The sequence below is a fragment of the Chlorocebus sabaeus genome, chromosome 15 (genome assembly GCF_047675955.1).
Source record: "Chlorocebus sabaeus isolate Y175 chromosome 15, mChlSab1.0.hap1, whole genome shotgun sequence".
Lineage (NCBI taxonomy): Eukaryota > Metazoa > Chordata > Mammalia > Primates > Cercopithecidae > Chlorocebus > Chlorocebus sabaeus.
In genome coordinates this window covers 38,655,884-38,676,420 of record NC_132918.1, presented here as the reverse complement: position 1 = coordinate 38,676,420, position 20,537 = coordinate 38,655,884, and the positions used below count along the sequence as shown (strand labels likewise).

Sequence of the window (20,537 nt, the reverse complement as noted above, 5' to 3'; positions counted from 1 at the left end):
ATATTAATAAGAAAAAAATGGAGAAAATTTTTTGTTAGGGATTATAAAATGCCTGTTAAAATGAAAAGAATTATATTTACTCCTTTGTGGAGCTGAATTGATTTCGGTCAGACAGCAATGTAAAATGCAAATCAAGAAAATATATTTCTGAGGCCAAGGCAAGAGATTACTTGACCCCAGGAGTTTGCGACCACCCCTGGGAACATAGTGAGACGCTGTCTCTACCAAAAAGAAAAGAAAAGAAAAAAAATTAGCCACGCATGGTGGTGAGCACCTGTAGTCACAGCTACTCAGGAGGCTGAGGTGGGAGGATTGCATGAGCTTGGGAAGTCGAGGATGCAGTGAGCCATGATCAAGCATTGCACTCCAGCCTGGACAATGAAACAAGACCCTGTCTCAAGAAACATATGTATATTTCTTTCAAAACCAGCCAAAGTTATTTTACTTTCAAGTGATGGATAAAATAAAAGCATTGTGGATATCATGGGATATATGTGCTATTTGGTTTGAAATAATTTTCACTTTTGCATTTATTTATCTGACAAAGGAGTACCAATCTCTAAATATTTTAAGGACTATTTCTATGAATTCTCTAAAAAATATAAATTGTAACTGTCTATATCATGCAAAAATATTTAGCAATCCTTATAACAGAAAACAAGAAAGTAAACTGTGTGTGTGTGTTCATGTGTGTGTATGTGTGTGTTTATTCGTATTCTCATTAATCCCTAGTCTCTACTGATGTAATTATTAGGGACATTAGTGGAACAGATTTTGCTGAACACATTTTCAACCACTCTGGGTGTTCTTAGGTATTTTATTTATTTAGAGACTGATTCTGTGTTGTCCTGGCTAGTCTCAAACTTCTGGGTTCAAGTGATCCTTCTGCCTTACTTTCCCAAGTATCTGGGACTACACATGCACACCACTGCCCAGCTAAAATGTACTTTAAATAAAGTAGATAATTCTGGGGTTGTCTTGAACTCCTGGCTTTAAGTGATCCTCCTGCCTCAGCCTCCCAAAGTCCTGGGATTACTGGCTTGAGCCACTATGCTTGCCACCTCTGGGGTTATCATAGCATGACCCCAGGACGAAAATCTGCCCATTTTATATCCGGGAAAAAAAATGCTACTTTCATTTAGATGCAGAAAATGGCTTATGCCTATTGAAATAAAAAATTTAGTCTAATTTAGACACCCAAGATTATTATTTGATATAATGACATGGAATACATCACTCTGTGTCACTGAATTCATGGAAATGCAGTACAGAATGCAGTAGAGTAATCCCCCCTTATCTGCAGTTTCACTTTCTGCAGTTTCAGTTACCCATGGTACAACACGATATTTTGAGACAGAGAAAGCAATAGAGACCATATTCACATAACTTTTATTACAGTATAATTGTTCTGTTTTATTATAGTTATTGTTAATCATGGTGCATAATTTATAAATTAAACTTTATTGTAGGTATGTATAGAAAAAAAAATAGTATATTTAGGGGTTACTTGTTACTGTCCATGGTTTCAGGCATCCTCTGGGGGTCTTGGTATGTATTCCCCATAGATAAGGAGTATCTACTATATACAGTCAGGTAAGCCATTCCCATTGATTTTATTACAAATGCAATGCTTCCATGGCTCACTTACACATAATTTGCTGGGGCAACTTCTGACTCTTGCAGAAAATAACCATTTTACATGGACACCAAATACTAATAAAAGATAATCTCTTTTTCTCCTTTTCTCTCTCTTTCCCTCCCGTCTCCCTCTCTCCTTCCCTGTCTTACTCCCTCACTCCCTCGTTCCTGCTCTTCTGCTCTTTTCATACTCACACAGACACTGCTTCGTCTACACACACACACCCACACCCACCCACCCACCCACCCTACCCCTGGGCATAACTGAATAGGAAATGTTTATTTTCCAAAGTAGAGGAAAAAACCTTATCTCAAACACTGAAAGTCCTTCCTTTTCCTGGTTTGGAAACACTAAGTCATACAGAGTCAGTTGTAGATTTTCTTTAGCCAGTTTTATTTAAAGCATAAAGTTGTGAGGACAAAATGACTCAGGAATTTGTAATGTACCGTTAGAGCTTTTCACTTTTAGGATACTAGTTCATATTCAGATGACTTAGTATTAAAGATTGATGGGTTGTTTACTTTCTAGAAGAACCTGAGGAGCTCACTGTAACCTCACTTATTTTGACCTAAGTATGGCCTAGAGTTTATGCTTATTAATTCATTTATTTCTAGGTAAAGCCATGTTCAAGGAATTAAATAAAAGGAAATAGACCCAGTAAGAGTTGATGAATAAGAAGCTGTTACCTTATCCATTTACTTCTATTACTTCAAATGTTACTGAGTAATTGATTGATTGAGACAATTTTTGTTCTGTTGTCCAGACTAGAGTGCAGTAGCATGATCTCAGCAACCTCTGCCTCCTGAGTTCAAGCGATTCTTCAGTCTCAGCCTCCCAAGTAGCTAGGATTACAGGCTCCCCACTACCACACCCAGCTAATTTTTGTATTTTTAGTAGAGACAGATTTCATTATGTTGGCCAGGCTGGTGTCGAACTCTTGACCTTAAGTGATCCACCCGCCTCGGCCTCCCAAAGTGCTGGGATTATAGGCATGAGCCACCACTCCCAGCCTTGATATCTCTTTAAAAATGAAGTTTGTTAAAATGATCAGAAACTTATATGCAGTTGATTACATTGCTATTGACATCAGCAAGAAATAAAAACTATAGTTATAGTGGTTAAGTTAAGCAGTCAGAATCTATATGTCTATATCTATCTATATTTATTTAGATGACTGGATAAAAGAGTTATGATTCCTCCTAGTCTATCACGTGATAATACCAAGGTCAGAAAAATCATTTGTTATGATCTATCTTATGTAAAAGCCTATGGAGTTACTTTATTTTCCTCACTCATAAGATGACAAAATGTGCTTTCTAGAATTTTTGAATAATTTTTGCTTAAATTCAGTGTTAAAGTTGGAGACTGAAGCAAATTTAAAGCTGTTGTTAGCAAAAGAGTAAATCAAGCTTATGTGGGTGCAGTATATAACATGATACCCAAGAAATTCTGCACAAAAGGTAGTTGTCTAGAAATTAGGTACAGAGTTGTCATCTTCCTTCTATGGTAACTTGTGATTATAAAAATAATCGAAGGTAAATAAACTGTAAATGACACATCACCTCAAGCTATGCCACATGGGTACCTAAATAAGTTCTTATTAGTAAATGCCACCAAATGGCTATATTTCTTACAGCTTATGGCTAAATTCTGACAGAGGGGAGGTGCCTTCACCATAAGAGTATTTTCTCTCTGAAGTTTTCATGGTTGTGTGTGTGTGTGTGCGCGCGCTAGTTTATATTAGGTTAGATTTTTTTAAAAGCTGAAGATAGCCAAAATTAGCCCAGAGAGTTAGACTTGCTGCCAAACTAAAGAAATAGCTTGGTTTCAGTATTCTTCTGGCTTCTCAGTCTTAATGTTTGGGGACCTAAGTGCTCGATTTGAGCTGTCTGAAATTACCCAGATGGCCCACTTTGGGTCCTCAAGAGCTAATTGAAGGAAGTCAGTTCAGCTGCTGAATAATCACGGCAGTACCTTCCTCCAGTGTTGGTTTCAGCCCACACCTTGCAGATGATCGTTGGCTTTCTGAAGCTCTCTCTAAACTCATTGTCTGGACCCTGCATGTAGCTAAATTAATTTGCCAAGGATGGGAATGAAATATAAGTATTATTGGCAGCAGTGGTAATCCCCCAAAACAGAATGACAGATACTGTGATGGTAATAATGTTACTGCCCTGTTAATGCCTCCAAAGATAAGATACACTTGAAAAATAATATGAAAACTGAATTTTCCTTGACTTGAAAATCTGAGAATCACATAAAATGTTTGTTAATTTCTTATGCTAGTAAATATCATTAAGGGAAATGGACACATAAAAGATAAGTATGTGTACATATTTGTACACAATTAGGTTTTTGAAAAAAGACAGGGATATCAGATGCTTCTGCCACCAGGGTTCTGGCCAGCCACAACATTTCCTACTGTCTTTTTTGAAGAGTTGTAACACTTCATCAGTTTTCAAGCAGCAGTAGAGGGTGGGCATGAAACCACAATTTTAGGAACTGCATTCTCTGGGTCCACATTTCATCTTGGCTACCCCTTAGTTATATAACTTTTGGCAACTTAACATTATATGCCTCAGATTTATCATATATACCCTATTACATCGGAGTGTATCTACCTTGTTAGGTTATTGTGACTCTTAAATAAGTTAATACATGTAAAGAATTTGTGGAATTTCAGGGCACACAGTGTTACCTTACCATTGATGTTATTTGCTGTTATTAAATCTTAATTTTATGTAAACATATTAAAATGTCTGTCTTGTTAACAAATGTGCAGTATACAAATAAACGAAAATCAAAATCAGTGGTGGAGTTTTAATGAAATAATTTAGAGCTCCAGCTCTAGAACAGTATACTCTTGATTCAAATCACTGTGACCTTGAAGAAGTTATGTAACCTTACTAAGCCTCAGTTTCCTTGTTTCCAAAATGGGAGCAGTACTAATATCTAATCCTTGGAGGGGTTGTGAAAATTAAATGCGATAACACATATAAAGCCCAGAGAACAGTGCTTGGCACTTAATGGGTTTACAGTATGTGTTAGCTATTGTTTTATTAATTGTGTCATGATGAAGTGAACACTGTGATGCAGTACTTACATATTAGAAACATTATACTTAGAATCTGCCTATATAGGGTTTTTAGTTTTGCTAATGAGGAGTGTTATTCTCTGCTGTGTAGAGAACACATGCTTTGGTGTTTATAATTTTTCTCTAATAGGTAAATGATTAAGAAAAGAATAACCTGTTTTTTTACTTACCCTATTTTGAGATATACAGAAAAAACCTGTAGATGGCTTTTTATATCTACAGGATTTTAGCTGTGGATAAATCAGTTAGGTAAATGCATTGTTAATGTTGGAACTTGCTTACCTCTGTTGTTCAGCCACAGTGTAGCCACTGGTTAAGTCGAACGCCACTAGAAAGAAAAGCAAATAATCAAAAACATCAAAATGGAAATGAAACATGAAGCAAGGAAGTCATTGCTACTTCTGTAAAATAAGTGTCTGAGAGCTATATTTTCCTGTCAGTTCGGAGTATTGTAGATTATAACAGCATTAGGATTTTCACTAAAATTGTTTCTGTGCCAAGATGGCAGATAGAATATTATGAAAGAAATGACCAAAATTGCATATGACATTTATTTTATATGGTAACATTCTTTCTTTCATTAACAGGAAATTTCAGGGCAATTATTTGCTTATTGGAAGTGAGGAGGATGAATGAAAATTTAAAAAGGGTTCATCAAGGCTTCCTTATAATGAAGTAAACTTTTAAAAGCATATTTTTCCATAGAATTAGAAACTTGGAATTTCATAGTAACAGTGTATTCATCACCTTGTTTGGGGAGCAGATTATCAGTATGATCACAGGAAAACACCTGTTTTGACACTCTGAAAAAGGTGCAAACATACAGGCAAACTCTCTGTAGGTGTAGAATAAATAAGAATGCTTTGGCTAGCATCCTGCAAGGAGGTGGGTCTAAATGGTCTGCTCCAGCTTCTGCTGCTGCTGCTGCTGCTAATATTGCTGGGAAGGAAAAGTGGCTGACCTGGCATATCCATTACTCTTGGTGCTGCAGCAGTCACTCAGGAAATGTTGTTTAAGGGGAACCTTCTGGATCCTTTTCATGGCACCATGGCAAGAAGAAGCTGTATCTTATCTATGGAAGATAAAGCATGGAGTTGGCTAATGGATGCTGGTGAGTGAATAAGGCAATTGGGGAGGCAGTTTACTAAGATACCATTTGGGTAGTCCTGCTCACTCAAGGCCTGAGATGACTTATCCATGGGAAATGGCCTCTGGTATTCTGTACATTAGAAACTGTTTTAGAGCGGAACTGTGGTTTTCACATTAGCGATCTGATCTGTGATCCTGTATATGTTCCATCAAGTTCTCATTTATTCTGTGCTTCACTACTTGAAATACTAATCCTGAAGTTTGTTCAATACTTCAGTAGATGGAGCATAGTTTCTCATGTAACTTCTTAGTCACTGATCTCTACTCTTGATTTTTACTTGCCCCAAAGTGATTTTGTAAAAATAACTTTGTAGTATATGAAAGCAGTTATTCCTCCTTTCAGTTCTAAATGAGAACCTTTTTTTTCACAACAGTAGATTATAGAATTTTGAATTATCTTTCCTTTTATGATTTATATCAGACACAAACATGTCAATAGTTTACTTTTGTCTTTCATGAAGAAATTGGAAGAAATAAGAATTTTAAGTTAATCAGAGATGTAGGTCAAATTTTCTTAGAATTATTATTCTGTGGTTAATAGGTATCCCATTAAAAACTGTAAAAGCTATGTTTGGAAACTTACAGTGGCATAGTAAAGGTTCTGACAAGTAATAGGGGAACAGACTTATGTAACTGCAACTTTTAACAGATTTATTTGACCAATCCCCTCTCCCCAACTCTTCTTTTTTCATGAAGAGAGCTTTTCCACATGTGGCACTACCAGCCAGTAAGTATTTATCAGGCACCTACTATGTTGCTTATGTTGCTAGGCAAACTGGCTACTGAAAATAAAATTTGTGAGCACATTCGTCAAAAATTTCTCCCCTTGTGATGCTTAACAACAGTTATGAAAATATTTGTTTAGATTATCTGATCTTACGTAAGATGCTTTAATAACAACATAGTTTTTATTAAAAATGTAATCTAAAGAACTTCATAAATGAATAATCCTGCTACAGTTTCTGATGGACAATGTTTATTTGTCTTCTCTTCTACTTTTTTGGGGGATTTGTTTCATTTTTGTTGTTTAGATTGTTAGAAACTGGTTTTCATGAATGGGATTAAGAACGTAGGTGCAGCATACAAACTGCAATTGATTTTAAATTTTTTATTTAAAGTCAAATTATTACCTTTAAAAAACAGTCAGCCTCCATTTGGATTCTGCCATAGAGGCTTACACTGTCTTTCTGTATTCACACCTATCACATTGACATGATTATATTTTTTTAAAATTAGTTTAAGCCAAAATCTAAACTTAGGCACTGTCTATAAGATGAAAAAGTATTTTTAAAGGAAAATTTAGATTCCTCATTCTCTTATAAAATCCCAGCACCCTCAAATTTAAAATACTAACTGCTTAGGCAGTACTTAACATGTCGTAAGGTGGGAGTTACTTCATTTTGTAACAATGTCTAACTCTTAGTGACTTATCAGACATAAGTAAACTTTGCACAAGCAAGAGTAGCTTTTATTTCCTGTGTCACTTAGAATATATATTTTGCAGGTGAGGGGCGAAATCAATTTTTCCCAACACAGGATAGTTTGAACCATTTGTCTCAACGTTAAATAGACTACTATTACTATTTTAGTTACCTTAGAACTAAATACCTTGGAATAGAAGAAATTAGATACCTGAAGTCAAGAATTACACACACATAACTGCTTTTAGGCAATAGCTTTTCTTATTAACTAATTACAAGTATAAAGTCCATGGTTAATTTACTTCGAGTCTAGAAAAAATGAGAGTTCCTAAATGATCTTGACCATTTTCATTTTCATTTCATACGTATTAGGAATTATTAAAGTCCTGTCAGAGTTTATACTGAACCTCTGACTTGATTTTATCCGGCTTATCAAAGCAAAATTGTCTTAGTAACACTCTTTTGTAGGTGTTTTTTGGGCTCCTAAAGAGTTCTTCAAGGCTTGTGAGTAGTTGAAGAGCTGTGAATGGTGGTTAACAAGCTATTAGCATCTCCTTGAAAAGCCTAACATTATGAAGCAGAGATTCAGGAGAATCTTAGACAGTGAGTAGTCTATCTGACAATGCATCAAAACTAAATTAGTCGGCCAAGCATGGTGGCTCACGCCTGTAATGCCAGCACTTTGGGAGGCCAAGGCGGGCGGGTCACTTGAGGTGAGGAATTCGAGACCAGCCTGGCCAGCATGGTGAAAGCCTGTCTGTACTAAAAATACAAGAATTAGATAGGTGTAGTGGCGCATGCCTGTAGTCCCAGCTACTTGGGAGGCTGAGCCAGAAGAATTGCTCAAACATGGGAGGTGGAGGTTGCAGTGCGCCGAGATTGCACCACTGCACTCCAGCCTGGGCGACAGAGTGAGATTCCATCCAAAAAAAAAAGAAAAGAAACACCAACTAAATTAGTTTTATTTTCTGTCCTTCCTCTTTATCCTTTTTCTTTTTCCAACTTTTGCTCTTCTCTGCACTGCTTATCTACTTGCCTCTTCTTTGTATTCTTCTCTTATCTCATTGAATTTCTTCAGTCTGCCTCATCTGATCATAATAGAAAGTGATGAGTTTGATAAAATGTGTATTGTACTTACTAAAAACAAGTTTAATTATTTATCAATTTAAATAATCAGTTGTTTAACCTTCTCTCTGTCTTTCCATTTTCTCCCCTAATTCTCAATAATGTTGCCTTTTAATTTCTGCTGCCTTGTGGATCAGCACCCTGATTTTTTTTTGTATTTGTAGATTAAATATTGTGAAGACAAGATATAAGAATTTTATGTCACTTATTATATTTTTAACCATAAATGCCACAGGCATGCTATAATATGTATTCCTTACTTTTCTTTTTAGAACTAAATCTCCATACCCACCTCCTCCGTGTTTTGGCTTATGTATGGGATGCTAGAATGGCCTATCTCCATGTATTTTGTTGCATTTCTCCATTGCTTCTTGTGTTCTGGCGGGAATCTTGGTGATTCTTTTCAAGCACTACCTGAGCTCTGTGCCAGTTGTTCCTCTTCTCCCAGGGTCTTGTGCTGCGTGGTCATGTCTCCACTTTGTCAGCCCTGTCCATTGACAGAACCTTGGGTTCTGTGATGGCTGCCTCTAAACCCTTGTGAGAGCGGGGAACATTCCTCCCCCTGCTGCTACAGTTGAGCACCGTGCTGGGTACCATGTTGCCCTCTACACTTGCTTTCAGTTGTTAAGGCTTCCCAAGCTTTGGCTGTGGCTCAGTGATCCTGCTGTCAAAACCCTGAAACTTTCCTAGCCTGGACACTCAGTGGTAGCAGCAGGTGTTGGGATTTCTCCAAGCCCCTAAGACTCTGGGAGGAAGAGAATGGCCGTTTGACATAGACCTCAGGAGTTTTCAAAGCACCAAGAAACCTCTCCAGAAGATATGTAAAGGTAAGATTCTGATTTCTCTAGGAAGCCGTTCTAGAAGCTAAAAACAAAACAAAACCCTGTAGCTATGGATTTAATGTAAGCTAGTAGTTAAAGAATGTCCTTGGGGAACTCTGTGTTTGATAGAACCAAAATATGAGTCTTAGATTAGGGAACTACTCATTGAAAACTCTTATAGGAATTTTGTGTGAGATTCACGTTAGTTTTGTTTATATGAAATCCAGGATGGAACAGATTTTTAAATATTCCATTTTTTTTTTTTTTTGGACACTGTGAAGCACTTTTTCTCTTTCACAATCTTCATTGTATATCTAATAAGAGAAATCTTGTTGAGAATTAAAATGGTTAAAGATAAAATAGAAATTATTTTTTCAAATACTGATGTTTTATTTACCTCTGTGTTAATATTTAAAACCAAAAACATTAAATGAATATATCTTCAAGTTCTTCAAGCTGAAATTCCTAAATCCATAATTAATTCAAAAGGAATTAGAAGAGCAGTTCAGATTTTAGTTGGTAGTGCTAGGGATGCATTATTGTCCTTTGTCAAAAGTTACTGCTTAGTATTCTAAATACAGTGATTTCTGGTAAGGCTTTATTTTTAGATTTTAAAGGGAAAACAATTAAAATTAAGAAAACTTTTTGGGAAAAAAAATTCTCTACATATGGATATAAATAACCTGGATGAAGGATACTTGTGGAAAGGTGGTGGGGTGTATGTGTATGACAGGTAGGGGAGAGAGATCAGCAGCATCTTAAGTGAACAACACAAAACACCTCTTCAGTGTTATGAGTTTTGTGGCAGCTGTTATTTAGCTCCCCCTTCCTTTTTTTTTTATTCCCCTGCCTCTATTTTCAGGCAGTAAACTGTGAAGTGATATTAAGACACTTCTTCTAATGTGAGATCATTGTTGGCCTTACTGTCAGTTCAGGTCTTCTTTTTTTCACCCCTTTGTTTTCTTTTCAATATTAACTTAATTTCTTAAATGATTTCCCCTTGTTGAAATTAAGACTATTAGCTTACTACCACATTGAAACCCTTTAATTTCAATGACCAAAAATGCAACTTAATTTTTAGAAATGAAGGAAAATGTTTACTGATAGCTGAACAAAATGAAAAATATCAATCTTTGATAGTGTTTATTGAGGATGCTTTTTATTTATAGTAAACTTTATTTTTATTGATATTTCATTTAACCTAATTTCAGAGTAGCTCTGTGCTGTAAGATGAGCAGAAGAACAGATACCCTAAATCTCAAAGAGCTTTTTCTTTCGTGTTTTTCTTCTGAGTAGGGCATGAGGTTTCAGATTCCCCGGTGTTGACATTTATTATTTTATACCTTGAGATTTTACCTACAGATACAGAAAGAGGAGATACGGCCGGGCATGGTTGCTCATCCCTGTAGTCTCAGCAGTTTGGGACGTCTAGATGGGAGGATTGCTTGAGGTCAGGAGTTTAAGACCAGCTTGGGTAATATAGCAAGACACTGTCTCTTCAAAAATAAAGAAACGAACAACAACAACAACAACAACAACAACAAAAAAAAAACTGGGCATGGTGGCAGGCACCTGTAGTCCTAGTTACTCAGAAGACTCAGGCAGAAGTATTGCTTGAGCCTAGGAGGTCCAGGTTGCAGGCACCACTACACCCCAGCCTGGGCAATAGAGTGAGACCCTGTCTCAAAAATAAAAAGAGGAGATAATATCAACATGCAAAAACTGAACAATGGGAATCTCTTGTGATGTATACTTGCCACCTCTATAAGATTGTAATGATGATGACTGAGTTTTTTCCTGCCAAGTTCAGTTCCTTTTTTTTTTTTTTTTAATGTAAGTAAAATATCAGACTATGTGAAATTTTACACTTATTTCTCAGAATATATTAAAAATAGTGGCGGTCGGAAGCTTTTTAATTCTTTATGAGTCTAAGCTGAGACATAGTTACAACTGACAGGATCTGTTCACCATACATACTTCCACGTTTGGAAACTATCAGCAGTCACCTGCAACTAAACCCACAAGCATAAATGTTCCAGAGTGATGGGATCTTATTCGCATAATGCCTAGCAAGATCCCAGATGTAAACGGGAAAACTCAAATGTTCCTTTGGATTCTGTGACAGCTGAGAAGCATCCAGGCCTGCTAACTCACAGAAGAAGAATCCAGCAGAAGGGGACTGGACAGAACCTACTTTTGTATAGCCACCGATCACACCTAAAGCAGCGTGCTGCAGAGACAAAGCCAAGCCAGTAAAAAGGCACCTGTGGGCGGGGGTCCTTCTGAATTGTTCTCTTCTAATTCTCTCCAGACCGGAGACTGCAGCAGGCCTGTACCTATACCACTTTCCTGAAGGTCTGGGTGAATTGATGAGGGGACACAAACTGTAGGATGCTTGTTTTTTTAAAATGAAAAGATGTTTAACAAAGCATTTTATTCACACATGAAAACATTCAAGTTTATTCCCTCTAGAATTCAAAGTATAACTAAATGAAATGTTTTGAAGTGCATTAAAATGGGTAATTCTTTCATATGTAAAAACAGAAAAGTAAAATTTTCATGCTTTTATTAACATTTATAGTGAGTTTATAATTTTTTTAAAAATGTGTGGCACAGTCTCAAGCTAGTAGTTAGCATTATGTGCAAGTTTGTCTATAGAGCGCATTTTTTCTTTTCTATTTCTAGAACTCTTAAATTCCCTTGGGACAAGAAATGAAATGAATGTAAGAATGTAAATTAAGAATTCTCTTTCTTGGAAGTTCAATTTTAAAAAAATAGTTTAAGTACTTTTGGAGTGGGAATTTAGAACACTATTTCACAAAGAGTATGAAGTACTTAATCACTGAAAGTCTTAGAAGTGAGTGTTAATTCTCAAAATAAGGTCTCAGTCCCAATCTCATTTTCTGTGGGAATTTCTGCCATCACTCTGTTCATAAGACTAGTACTGCTCAATTCCTATTTTTCCTCTCTCCCTTCTATTCTGTTCTGTTCTTGGAGAGCATGGGAGCTGTCCATACCAGTAGGCAATGAGGAGAATATTATAATTGAGATTGAGTATGTCAAATATAAGCCTTTTATGATATAATTATTTCTTTTGTTGTAATAAATTTCTCAGCCTCATTAGGCATATCCATGTAGAAAATAAATTTAAAAATAAGGTATATATCGAGCACCTTAAAGAGATGACAAATATAGGGATGAGCTCAGATAGTGACGTTTTTGATACTTTAAGGGAGTTTTTCACTTTAAAAACAAAATATTCCCGTTTATTATTTTTAGGTGGAAAGAAAAGATCACTGAATCAGAATTACTCAAAATTAAAATGATCTCTTTAGTTAATTTAGTAATGTATGGATTACCTATTACCTTCAGTGCCATTACAATGATTATTTTATTTGTTCTTCACAAAAACACCTTGAGGTAGTTAGCATTATTTCACCTTTACAAATGAGGAAACTGATACCAAGAGAAACTGAATAACCAACCCAAGGCCTCACAGCTGGACACAGGATTCAAACTCAGGAAGTGTGGCTCCAGAGTCCATCCATTCTTAGACGTTCTTGTTAGTTGTAAATCTGACAGTGAGTGCCAGTTCCCAAATCAGTCCTAACCCTTTTCATAGCTGGTACCAGCAAGGGGATTCTGTCTGCACCTCCTCCAAGCTCAATTTTGGGTTGCCATTCACTGGCTGGCTAATTGACGTATCCTCTCTCAGCAATAATCCCACCCTGTCTAAAATATGAATAATATCTCCTTCTCAGGGTTTTTATGAAGATTTAATTTTATGAGACAGAGTATGCCAAGCACTTAGCACAATGGCTAGCATATAGAAAATAGGCAATAAATTGTTTATGTTATTATGTAATGTTCCCAGGGTCACACAACTAGAAAAAGATTGAGTCAGAATTCAGGCCCAACTCTGTCTTACTGGAAAACTAAACAAAGCTAAAACACACATGCGCGTGCGCACACATACACACACACTTTCCACAAATAGGACCTATAAAGCAAAACTCATGCTCTTTCTGGTTTGTAACACTACCTGTCAACTCTAACCATACCTTTTATGATGAGTAAATAAGGATGTCATGTATGCTGAAGGGATATGTAGCATAGTTTAGTGGTTTAGGGCAAACTTGCAAATTGAGGCTTCCAGTGTGTGACAGTAGGCAAGTTAACCCCTCTAAGATTCGTTAACTACACATATTAAACTAAAAACAGTATCAGTTGTATTATCATGGATAATAAATATTAATACAATTAAAAAGCTGCAATAACTGTTAGCTTTTAGCAATTGATAGAGATATTAATGTTTCTTTAAAAATATATTCACAAAATTGGGATGCATACTTAATGAAATCATAAACATGTAAATAAAGTCTTAGAGATGGATAGAATCTTAGTAGATGATCTTCCATTTTTGAACAGTCTATATGCTTTCCCTGTCAAATCCATTTAACCTCTGTGAAAGGTCAGTGGAGAAAGGGGAAGAAGGCATCAGAGATCAGGACTGACCCAAATATGGAGTGGTTGTACCTTCAGAGATGTGGGCAAATTTTCTCACTCTTGGCTTGATGTCAGTGACTAGCATTGGAACACCAGATGGTGAAAATAATCCCTGTTAAGCAGATGATGGGATTATCAATCTTGTGTTCTTTCTCTTTTGAAGCAGAACCCAAACCAACAGTTGGGACTCCAGTCCTGAAAAGAGAGAGAGTTACCTGGACTGAGTTGAATGCCAGGGTTTAACCTTGAATGCTAGTCACAGCAGGGACTTCTTGAATTCTTGGAACTCAAGTGTCTGGCCTCCTTTACTAGATTCTGAACTTCTTGAGGATGAGGATGTGTATCATAATATTTATTTGTAACTCTAGAACAGTGTCTGGGAAATAGTGGGCACCCAATGCATGTTTGACAAGTAAGAGCATAAGATCCAGAAATGGTACAGAAAATCTTGTTTAAGGATTCCATGCCATCAAAGGGATTAGAAAATGAGGCTGCAGTACAGAAAGCATAGGATGTCCTGGGGTTAGGGGAGCGGGGGGTGCCATGGAGCTGAGTGTGCATAACCTTTGTAATGACGGGTTTAGGAATTCGGTAAACTGAAACTGTCAGTGTAGCCTATTCAATAAATGTAGGAATAAAGTATTCCTAATTGCCTAAAAAATGTTGTAAGCAGGTGACATATTTAAAGAATTGAAAGCCATTGGAATCCATTTATATTAACTTTTTCATACAGTGAAAAATAATATTTCTGGTACTAGAAACTCAATTTGGTACCAGAGACTTGAGGAAAAATGTATTTATAAATGTGTCATTGATATATTCCCTTATAAATAAATTATTAAAATAGGGTTTTATGTTTATGTTATAAAATTATAATTTGTACGAACGTTAAGAACTTACATGGATGATGTGGGAAGTAACAGTGGAAGTGTAAAACATGACATTTTTTGGGGGGTGATTGGTATAACTTTGAGGTTTGTTTTTTAACTATAATGTGTTACTACTTGTTTGATATATTTTTCCCAGAAATATGGTGAAAACATCTTTCAGTCAGAATCTAAGTTAAAAAACATAAAACATAGTAAAGAAGTAACTATGCTTGGTCTATTAAGACAACAAAAGAAACCACAAAGCACAAACTCATACTTTTTTCAGACCATAACACTACCTCTCAGCCCTAACAGTGCCTTCTCTGATAAATAAATCAGGATGCCATGCATACTAATGGGAGATGTAGCAGAGTTGAGTGGATGCCACAAAGGTGATTTTAGGTAGTCCTAACAGGTATTGCAGTGATTTCATGTGGTATGTTAAAAGCCAGACACATTAGTACCTTGTGTTAAAACCCTGGATATTGTGCGCTGGCACCTGAAGGAAAGTTGTTTAGAAAATTTAAACTGAGAGTAAAACTCAAACCAAGTGTTTCCGTGAACATTTGTGTCTTCTTAATTTGAAAAAGGCCATGTATTACACCAGTGCTCCTGTCAGTGTGGAACTTTCTGGTTTCTCAAGAACAGTCTCTTAAATCAAGCACCAAGTTACTATTACCCATTTAAACATTTTTGCTTTAAAAAACATACATTGTTGTGAGAGTAAAATATTAAATGTAGAGAGAAATTATCGCTTACATGTGTACCTTATTTTGTAGACTATAGAGTGCATTTGTGCTATTTTTATTTTCAGATGTGCCTGTAGAGTGGCTGCTTTTGCTGTTCTTCTCTTCCCGCTCTCCGTATACACAGATGTACACACAGATGGAAAGGCACACAAAGGCATACAGACACCCATGCTTTTGCTTTTACTGTAAAAGAGTCATACTAGAGTACAAATTACATGACATTAATTCTCTATAATTCTCTTACTTCTTCGCTTTCGAGGCTATGTATGCCTGAATTGTATCTAGGCATAGCATACCATTTGGGCATGAAAACATTGTTTTACTTCACTTACCCTGGGAGTACTTTCTTTTTTTCCCTAATTTCCTAATGCCTGTTTTTAATTTATTTTGGCAACTCACTATGGGAGTTTTAATTAGGTAGTACGTTTGGGATACTATTGAAGCAGTATGTATTAACTACCAAAAGTTAAACTCATCGTAAAACCGTTTACACATGAAATAACTTAGATACCTTGAGTACCGCTTTTCTTTTCCCTGCCCTTATCCCGGATGTGTCCTTGGCAGTTTAATCTGCTTTATTTTACCCCTTTAAAAGCATAAGATGGAATGGCTCAAATAAAATCAGTGGGCTTTCTCCCTGAGGAGACTTTTGTCATCAGAAATAAAAGTGTCAACACCAAGAGGGAAAATGTTATAAATAAAGTGAGTGGTGTTTGGTAATCATCACCATTTTTGATTTCCTATGTGGAAATAGGATTTTGATATATGCATTTTTTAAAGCATCTTGCAATTTAAAAAATTACACATGGAACAAACCAAATACATATTTTTAAAATACTGTTTTTATTTAGAGAGAGAGCTGTGTAAACTGCTCTGTGTGTGTATGTGTAAAACATTGATAATACATTAGACATAATTTGCAGAAACTACTAATTTTCACATCATTTCCAAGTAGAACTGCAAAGGTACAGTACTGGGTTAGCTTTATGGTTAAAAGCATTGGCCCTAGAGCCAGATAACATGGGCTCAAACCCTAGTTCTGCCATTTACTCGTTGTGTTACCTTGGGTAGGTTACTTGACCTTTCTAAGCTTCAGATTTCTAATCTTTATTTAATGAGTTTCAATAATAGAATAATAGGATTGCTTTGAGGATCAAATAAGTTAATAAACCACTTAGAACAGTGTTCAATAGGCTGGATTTTTGTTTGTTTGTTGCTGTTCTTCTTGTGTTATGTTTTGTATCCAGCAGAAGTGGTTATTTAGCTTCCTATTTTATGAGGTAGGACTGATGGGAATTGACAGTCTTAGGAAAAGGTACAACTATAAGTCAGTGGAAGTTTTTCCTAGTCAAGATGTCAAATGCCAGAGGTCAGATTCATGTGGCAGGATGGGGTCCAAACTGTACAAAAGCTTGAAGATGAATGAGGCGAGACAGCTAAGCTTAAGACAAAAAAACAAGTGAAGTTATGTCGTTGGGCAGTGTTTGTGGTAGTATAGTGCCGCTTTGGAAAACTCAGAAAATGATCCTCAACTCTGTCCACTCAAAGTAGATTCTGTATCTCATTGTCACAGTGTCAAAAATTTCTACCAACATCTGTTTAAATCATCATTTATTTATATTCTCAAATATTCATACCTTTCACATAAATGAGGTACATTATTTTTAAAAATGCAGTTTTCTTTCTTCTTGATTTTTTCCATATTGTCCCATTATTCTGAGAGGAGTTTATTTTATAGGAATTAAGTTATTATCTTACAGAATAAATCTGATTTTTGACTAGATAGGAGATAACCACATATTTTTCCTAGAATAATCTAATTCCAATTTTACTTATTTGTACCTTATATGACTATTTTCAGGTTAGAAAAATGTGGTCCTGCAGTTTTGTTTTGAAGTTTGTCTGGGCCATATGAAGCCACCATTATCATTTACATAAAAAATGAAGGTTTTCTGTTGCCCATGAGAAAAATACAGCATTCTCAATGTAAAACACTGAAATAGTGAGGGTTTCATAAGCTGTTTCAGTGATTTCTGACTTTGGGTTGGAAAGCTCTCATGTCTCAGTTACCTCAGTGGGTACAATGACGTTGTCCCAGTCTCCATTACCAAATTGTTTCAAATCACTTTAATTAACAAAAAAAAAAAAAAAAAAAAAAGGCAGGCATGGTGACTCACGCTTGTAATCTCAGCACTTTGGGAGGCTGCAGTGGGAGGATCACTTGAGTCCAGAAGGTGGAGACAAGCTTGGGCAACATAGTAAGACCCTGTCTCTACAAAAATTTTTTAAAAACAGAAGTAAATAAATTATCTATATTGTATTTTCAAAGTTTAGGATTGAGAGATTGAACTCATGCTTTTTAGTGTAATTATAATTTTGGAGCTATGCTGACATATTTGTAAACAAACACTTAGTAAAAACTCATATATAACAAAAAACAACCAACTATACTGTATTAAGATTGCTATATGAGAAGAGTTCCCTTTAAAAAGGAAATTTCAACTCAGAGGAAAGTTTGATTTATGTTCATTATAGAACTAAAATTATTTTAAAATATTTTCCATGAGTTGAAAAGTGCATGAAAAAATGGATTATTTTCAAAGCATTAATTGACACTTTATTTAAAAAAAATATTTTTATAGAACCTCAAATTGAGTTAAAATTATACTTTTAGTCACTTAGGTTATAGTTTTCATATCAAATGTATTTTAAATTTTAGGTTTTATGTTTTTTAAGTCTTCAGATAGGCCATTTTCTGCCTGTTGTTCAAATATGTCAACCCTTGTAGAGTCAGGTCAGTTTACAATGAAGGCTTTCAATGGGTTTGGCATTTTTATTGGAAGTCAGGAGCTTTACAACAAAGAAGACCAGAAATCATGTAAGAAGACAGTGGACAAAGCACTGGACTTGGAGTCAGTTATTTGGCTTCCTATGACAGGTCCCCATCTGATCACATTGTTACTTTGTGTGTGACATGTTTTCTTGGAAGCATACCCACCGCCATCTTGACTCCTTGGTGGAACAAATCTAGTAAAGATAATGCACAGCACAGTACTCTTTGTAAACTGATATTCATCTCTGTGAGATAATTCGTTTATCTGAAAAATAATATAAATTAATGTTTAAAAATATACTGTGCCGGGCACGGTGGCTTACGCCTGTAATCCCAGCGCTTTGTGAGGCCAAGGCAGGTGGATCATGAGGTCAGGAGATTGAGACCATCTTGGCTAACACGATGAGACCCCGTCTCTACTAAAAATACAAAAAATTAGCCGGGCGTGGTGGCGGGCGCCTGTAGTCCCAGTTACTCGGGAGACTGAGGCAGGAGAATGGCGTGAACCCGGGAGGCGGAGCTTGCAGTGAGCCGAGATCGCCCCACTGCCCTCCAGCCTGGGCGACAGAGCCAGACTCCATCTCCAAAAAAAAAAAAACTATATATATATACACACACACACGCACACTGTGAAAGTCAGATTTTTATGGATTCTCCTCATGAATCCCACAACTGTATGTTGCTCTCATGAACATTAAAATTGAAAGTGTAATTATTGTTTTTATAAGGATAATTGGTAGTGTAAATTTTAATCTATTTAGAATAACAACGAGGTGGGTGAAAACAATACAGACTTTTCCTCCAAGATGAGTCAGATTTTAAAAATTAAGGTGATATCTACTATTTAGTCTACAGTTTTGAGAATGATTTCTGTTGCTTGAAAGAGTTAGATACCTTCCAAAAGAGAAAAGGAATGCAATGGGAGGAAAGATAGGCAACAAAAAACAAAGAAGCATCTGTCCCTTATGGAGAAAAATGTATTTTTAACAGATACTAGAAAATATAGAAGTTGCTCTATCAACAAAAAAGTTTTAGTTGCTCAAACAGGTAGATAAACCAATGTGAATTTACTGAATAAATGAGTATGTGCAAGTGGAAATCAATGAGTGAGTGAATAAGTGAGCAAGTAAATGGATAAACTCAGTAGGTAACACGTTATTCTTCCTGTTTATTATTTTTAGAAAACAATACTTATTTTAAAGTACTACAAAGAGTTCACTGAAAGAACCTGGTGAAATTCCTCATTTTCTCTTGTGGTAATAGGCAGTTGTTATAGTACAATCATAATCTTTTGATTGTAATTTATTATTGTGTAGGTTGAATTACCCTGCATTTATAGAGCTTTTGGGAATCAGGAGATGAGAAAACACAAATCATAAGCAAAAGGGCAATTAGTACTATCCTAAAAATAAACGTTGGCCCATGTAATCACATCCTAAATAAAATAAACAGAAGTGGATTAAGAAAATTATAGCGGTTTAGAAGAATTTAGTGTGTTTTCTAGCCCCATTTTCATTTGATTTTGATAGTAATGATTATTAAAGGAAGACAGAGCACTTTGTACTTTTAACATTTAGCTGGCAGCAGCAAGTACAGCAATATCCAAAGTGTATTGAGTGTCAGTGGTGTAGAAAAAGGCACTGGACTTGACATGATCATAGAAGGTTTTTAAGTGCTTGAGAAAAAGGTTGGGGAAGCAGGTGAAATATGAGATTAGGGCTTGTTGGAAGTCTTAGGACATTACAGAAAGCATAATAAGTCTTACTATCTCCTGGGAGCAGAATGCATGGTTACAAAAATAAACCGAGGTGGAATTTGAAGACAAGGGAAGAACTTTGGCTGACAGGGAAGCAAGATCAGGTTAGCATAAGTTCTGGCTATCAAGACCTCTCCTGGGGCCCGTTCCCTAAGAATGTATCCCTTGTGCTAAATAGAGTATGTATGTACAGGCACATTGCACATGTTTGAAATACTTGAATAACAGTTCTTTAGGGATTACTGTGTAATTACTTGTAGGTATTGCCTTTATTTATCTTAGTGCTGATTTATGGGGCTAGATTTTGACGTATGTTACCTACAATGTCTTGTTTCATAGTTTAAGAAAGTACATAAACAATATTGAAAAAAAATTGTAAACATCAGTGGCGTTATTTAGTGAATAGAACAACTGGAAACTTATTTCTTATCTTTAAATGAACAGCTGAATGTAATATTATATCCATGGCATATTAAAAAATGAAAAATAGATGGAAACTGACTTTGAACGGATTTGAACAGATTATTGAAATGCTAGTATGTGATTTTTCTGAGTTGCACTATAAAAAATTTTTA

At 35.8% G+C, this 20,537-nt stretch overlaps 1 protein-coding gene across 50 annotated transcripts in view; it reads left to right on the top strand.

The window, feature by feature from the left end:
* The window catches only part of MBNL1 (muscleblind like splicing regulator 1), a 221,851-nt gene that overhangs the window by 83,938 nt on the left and 117,376 nt on the right, over window positions 1-20,537 (top strand). For 5 of the 50 annotated variants that reach the window (XM_073023507.1, XM_038002705.2, XM_038002706.2 and 2 more), the window contains exon 2: window positions 5,725-5,844. The exons of 40 other annotated variants lie outside the window; for them this stretch is intronic. In XM_073023507.1, coding sequence (XP_072879608.1) covers window positions 5,839-5,844 — 6 coding nt within the window. In that variant the 5' untranslated portion in view covers window positions 5,725-5,838. 5 more of the 50 variants (XM_038002712.2, XM_038002710.2, XM_038002708.2 and 2 more) reach the window with 2 other exon arrangements.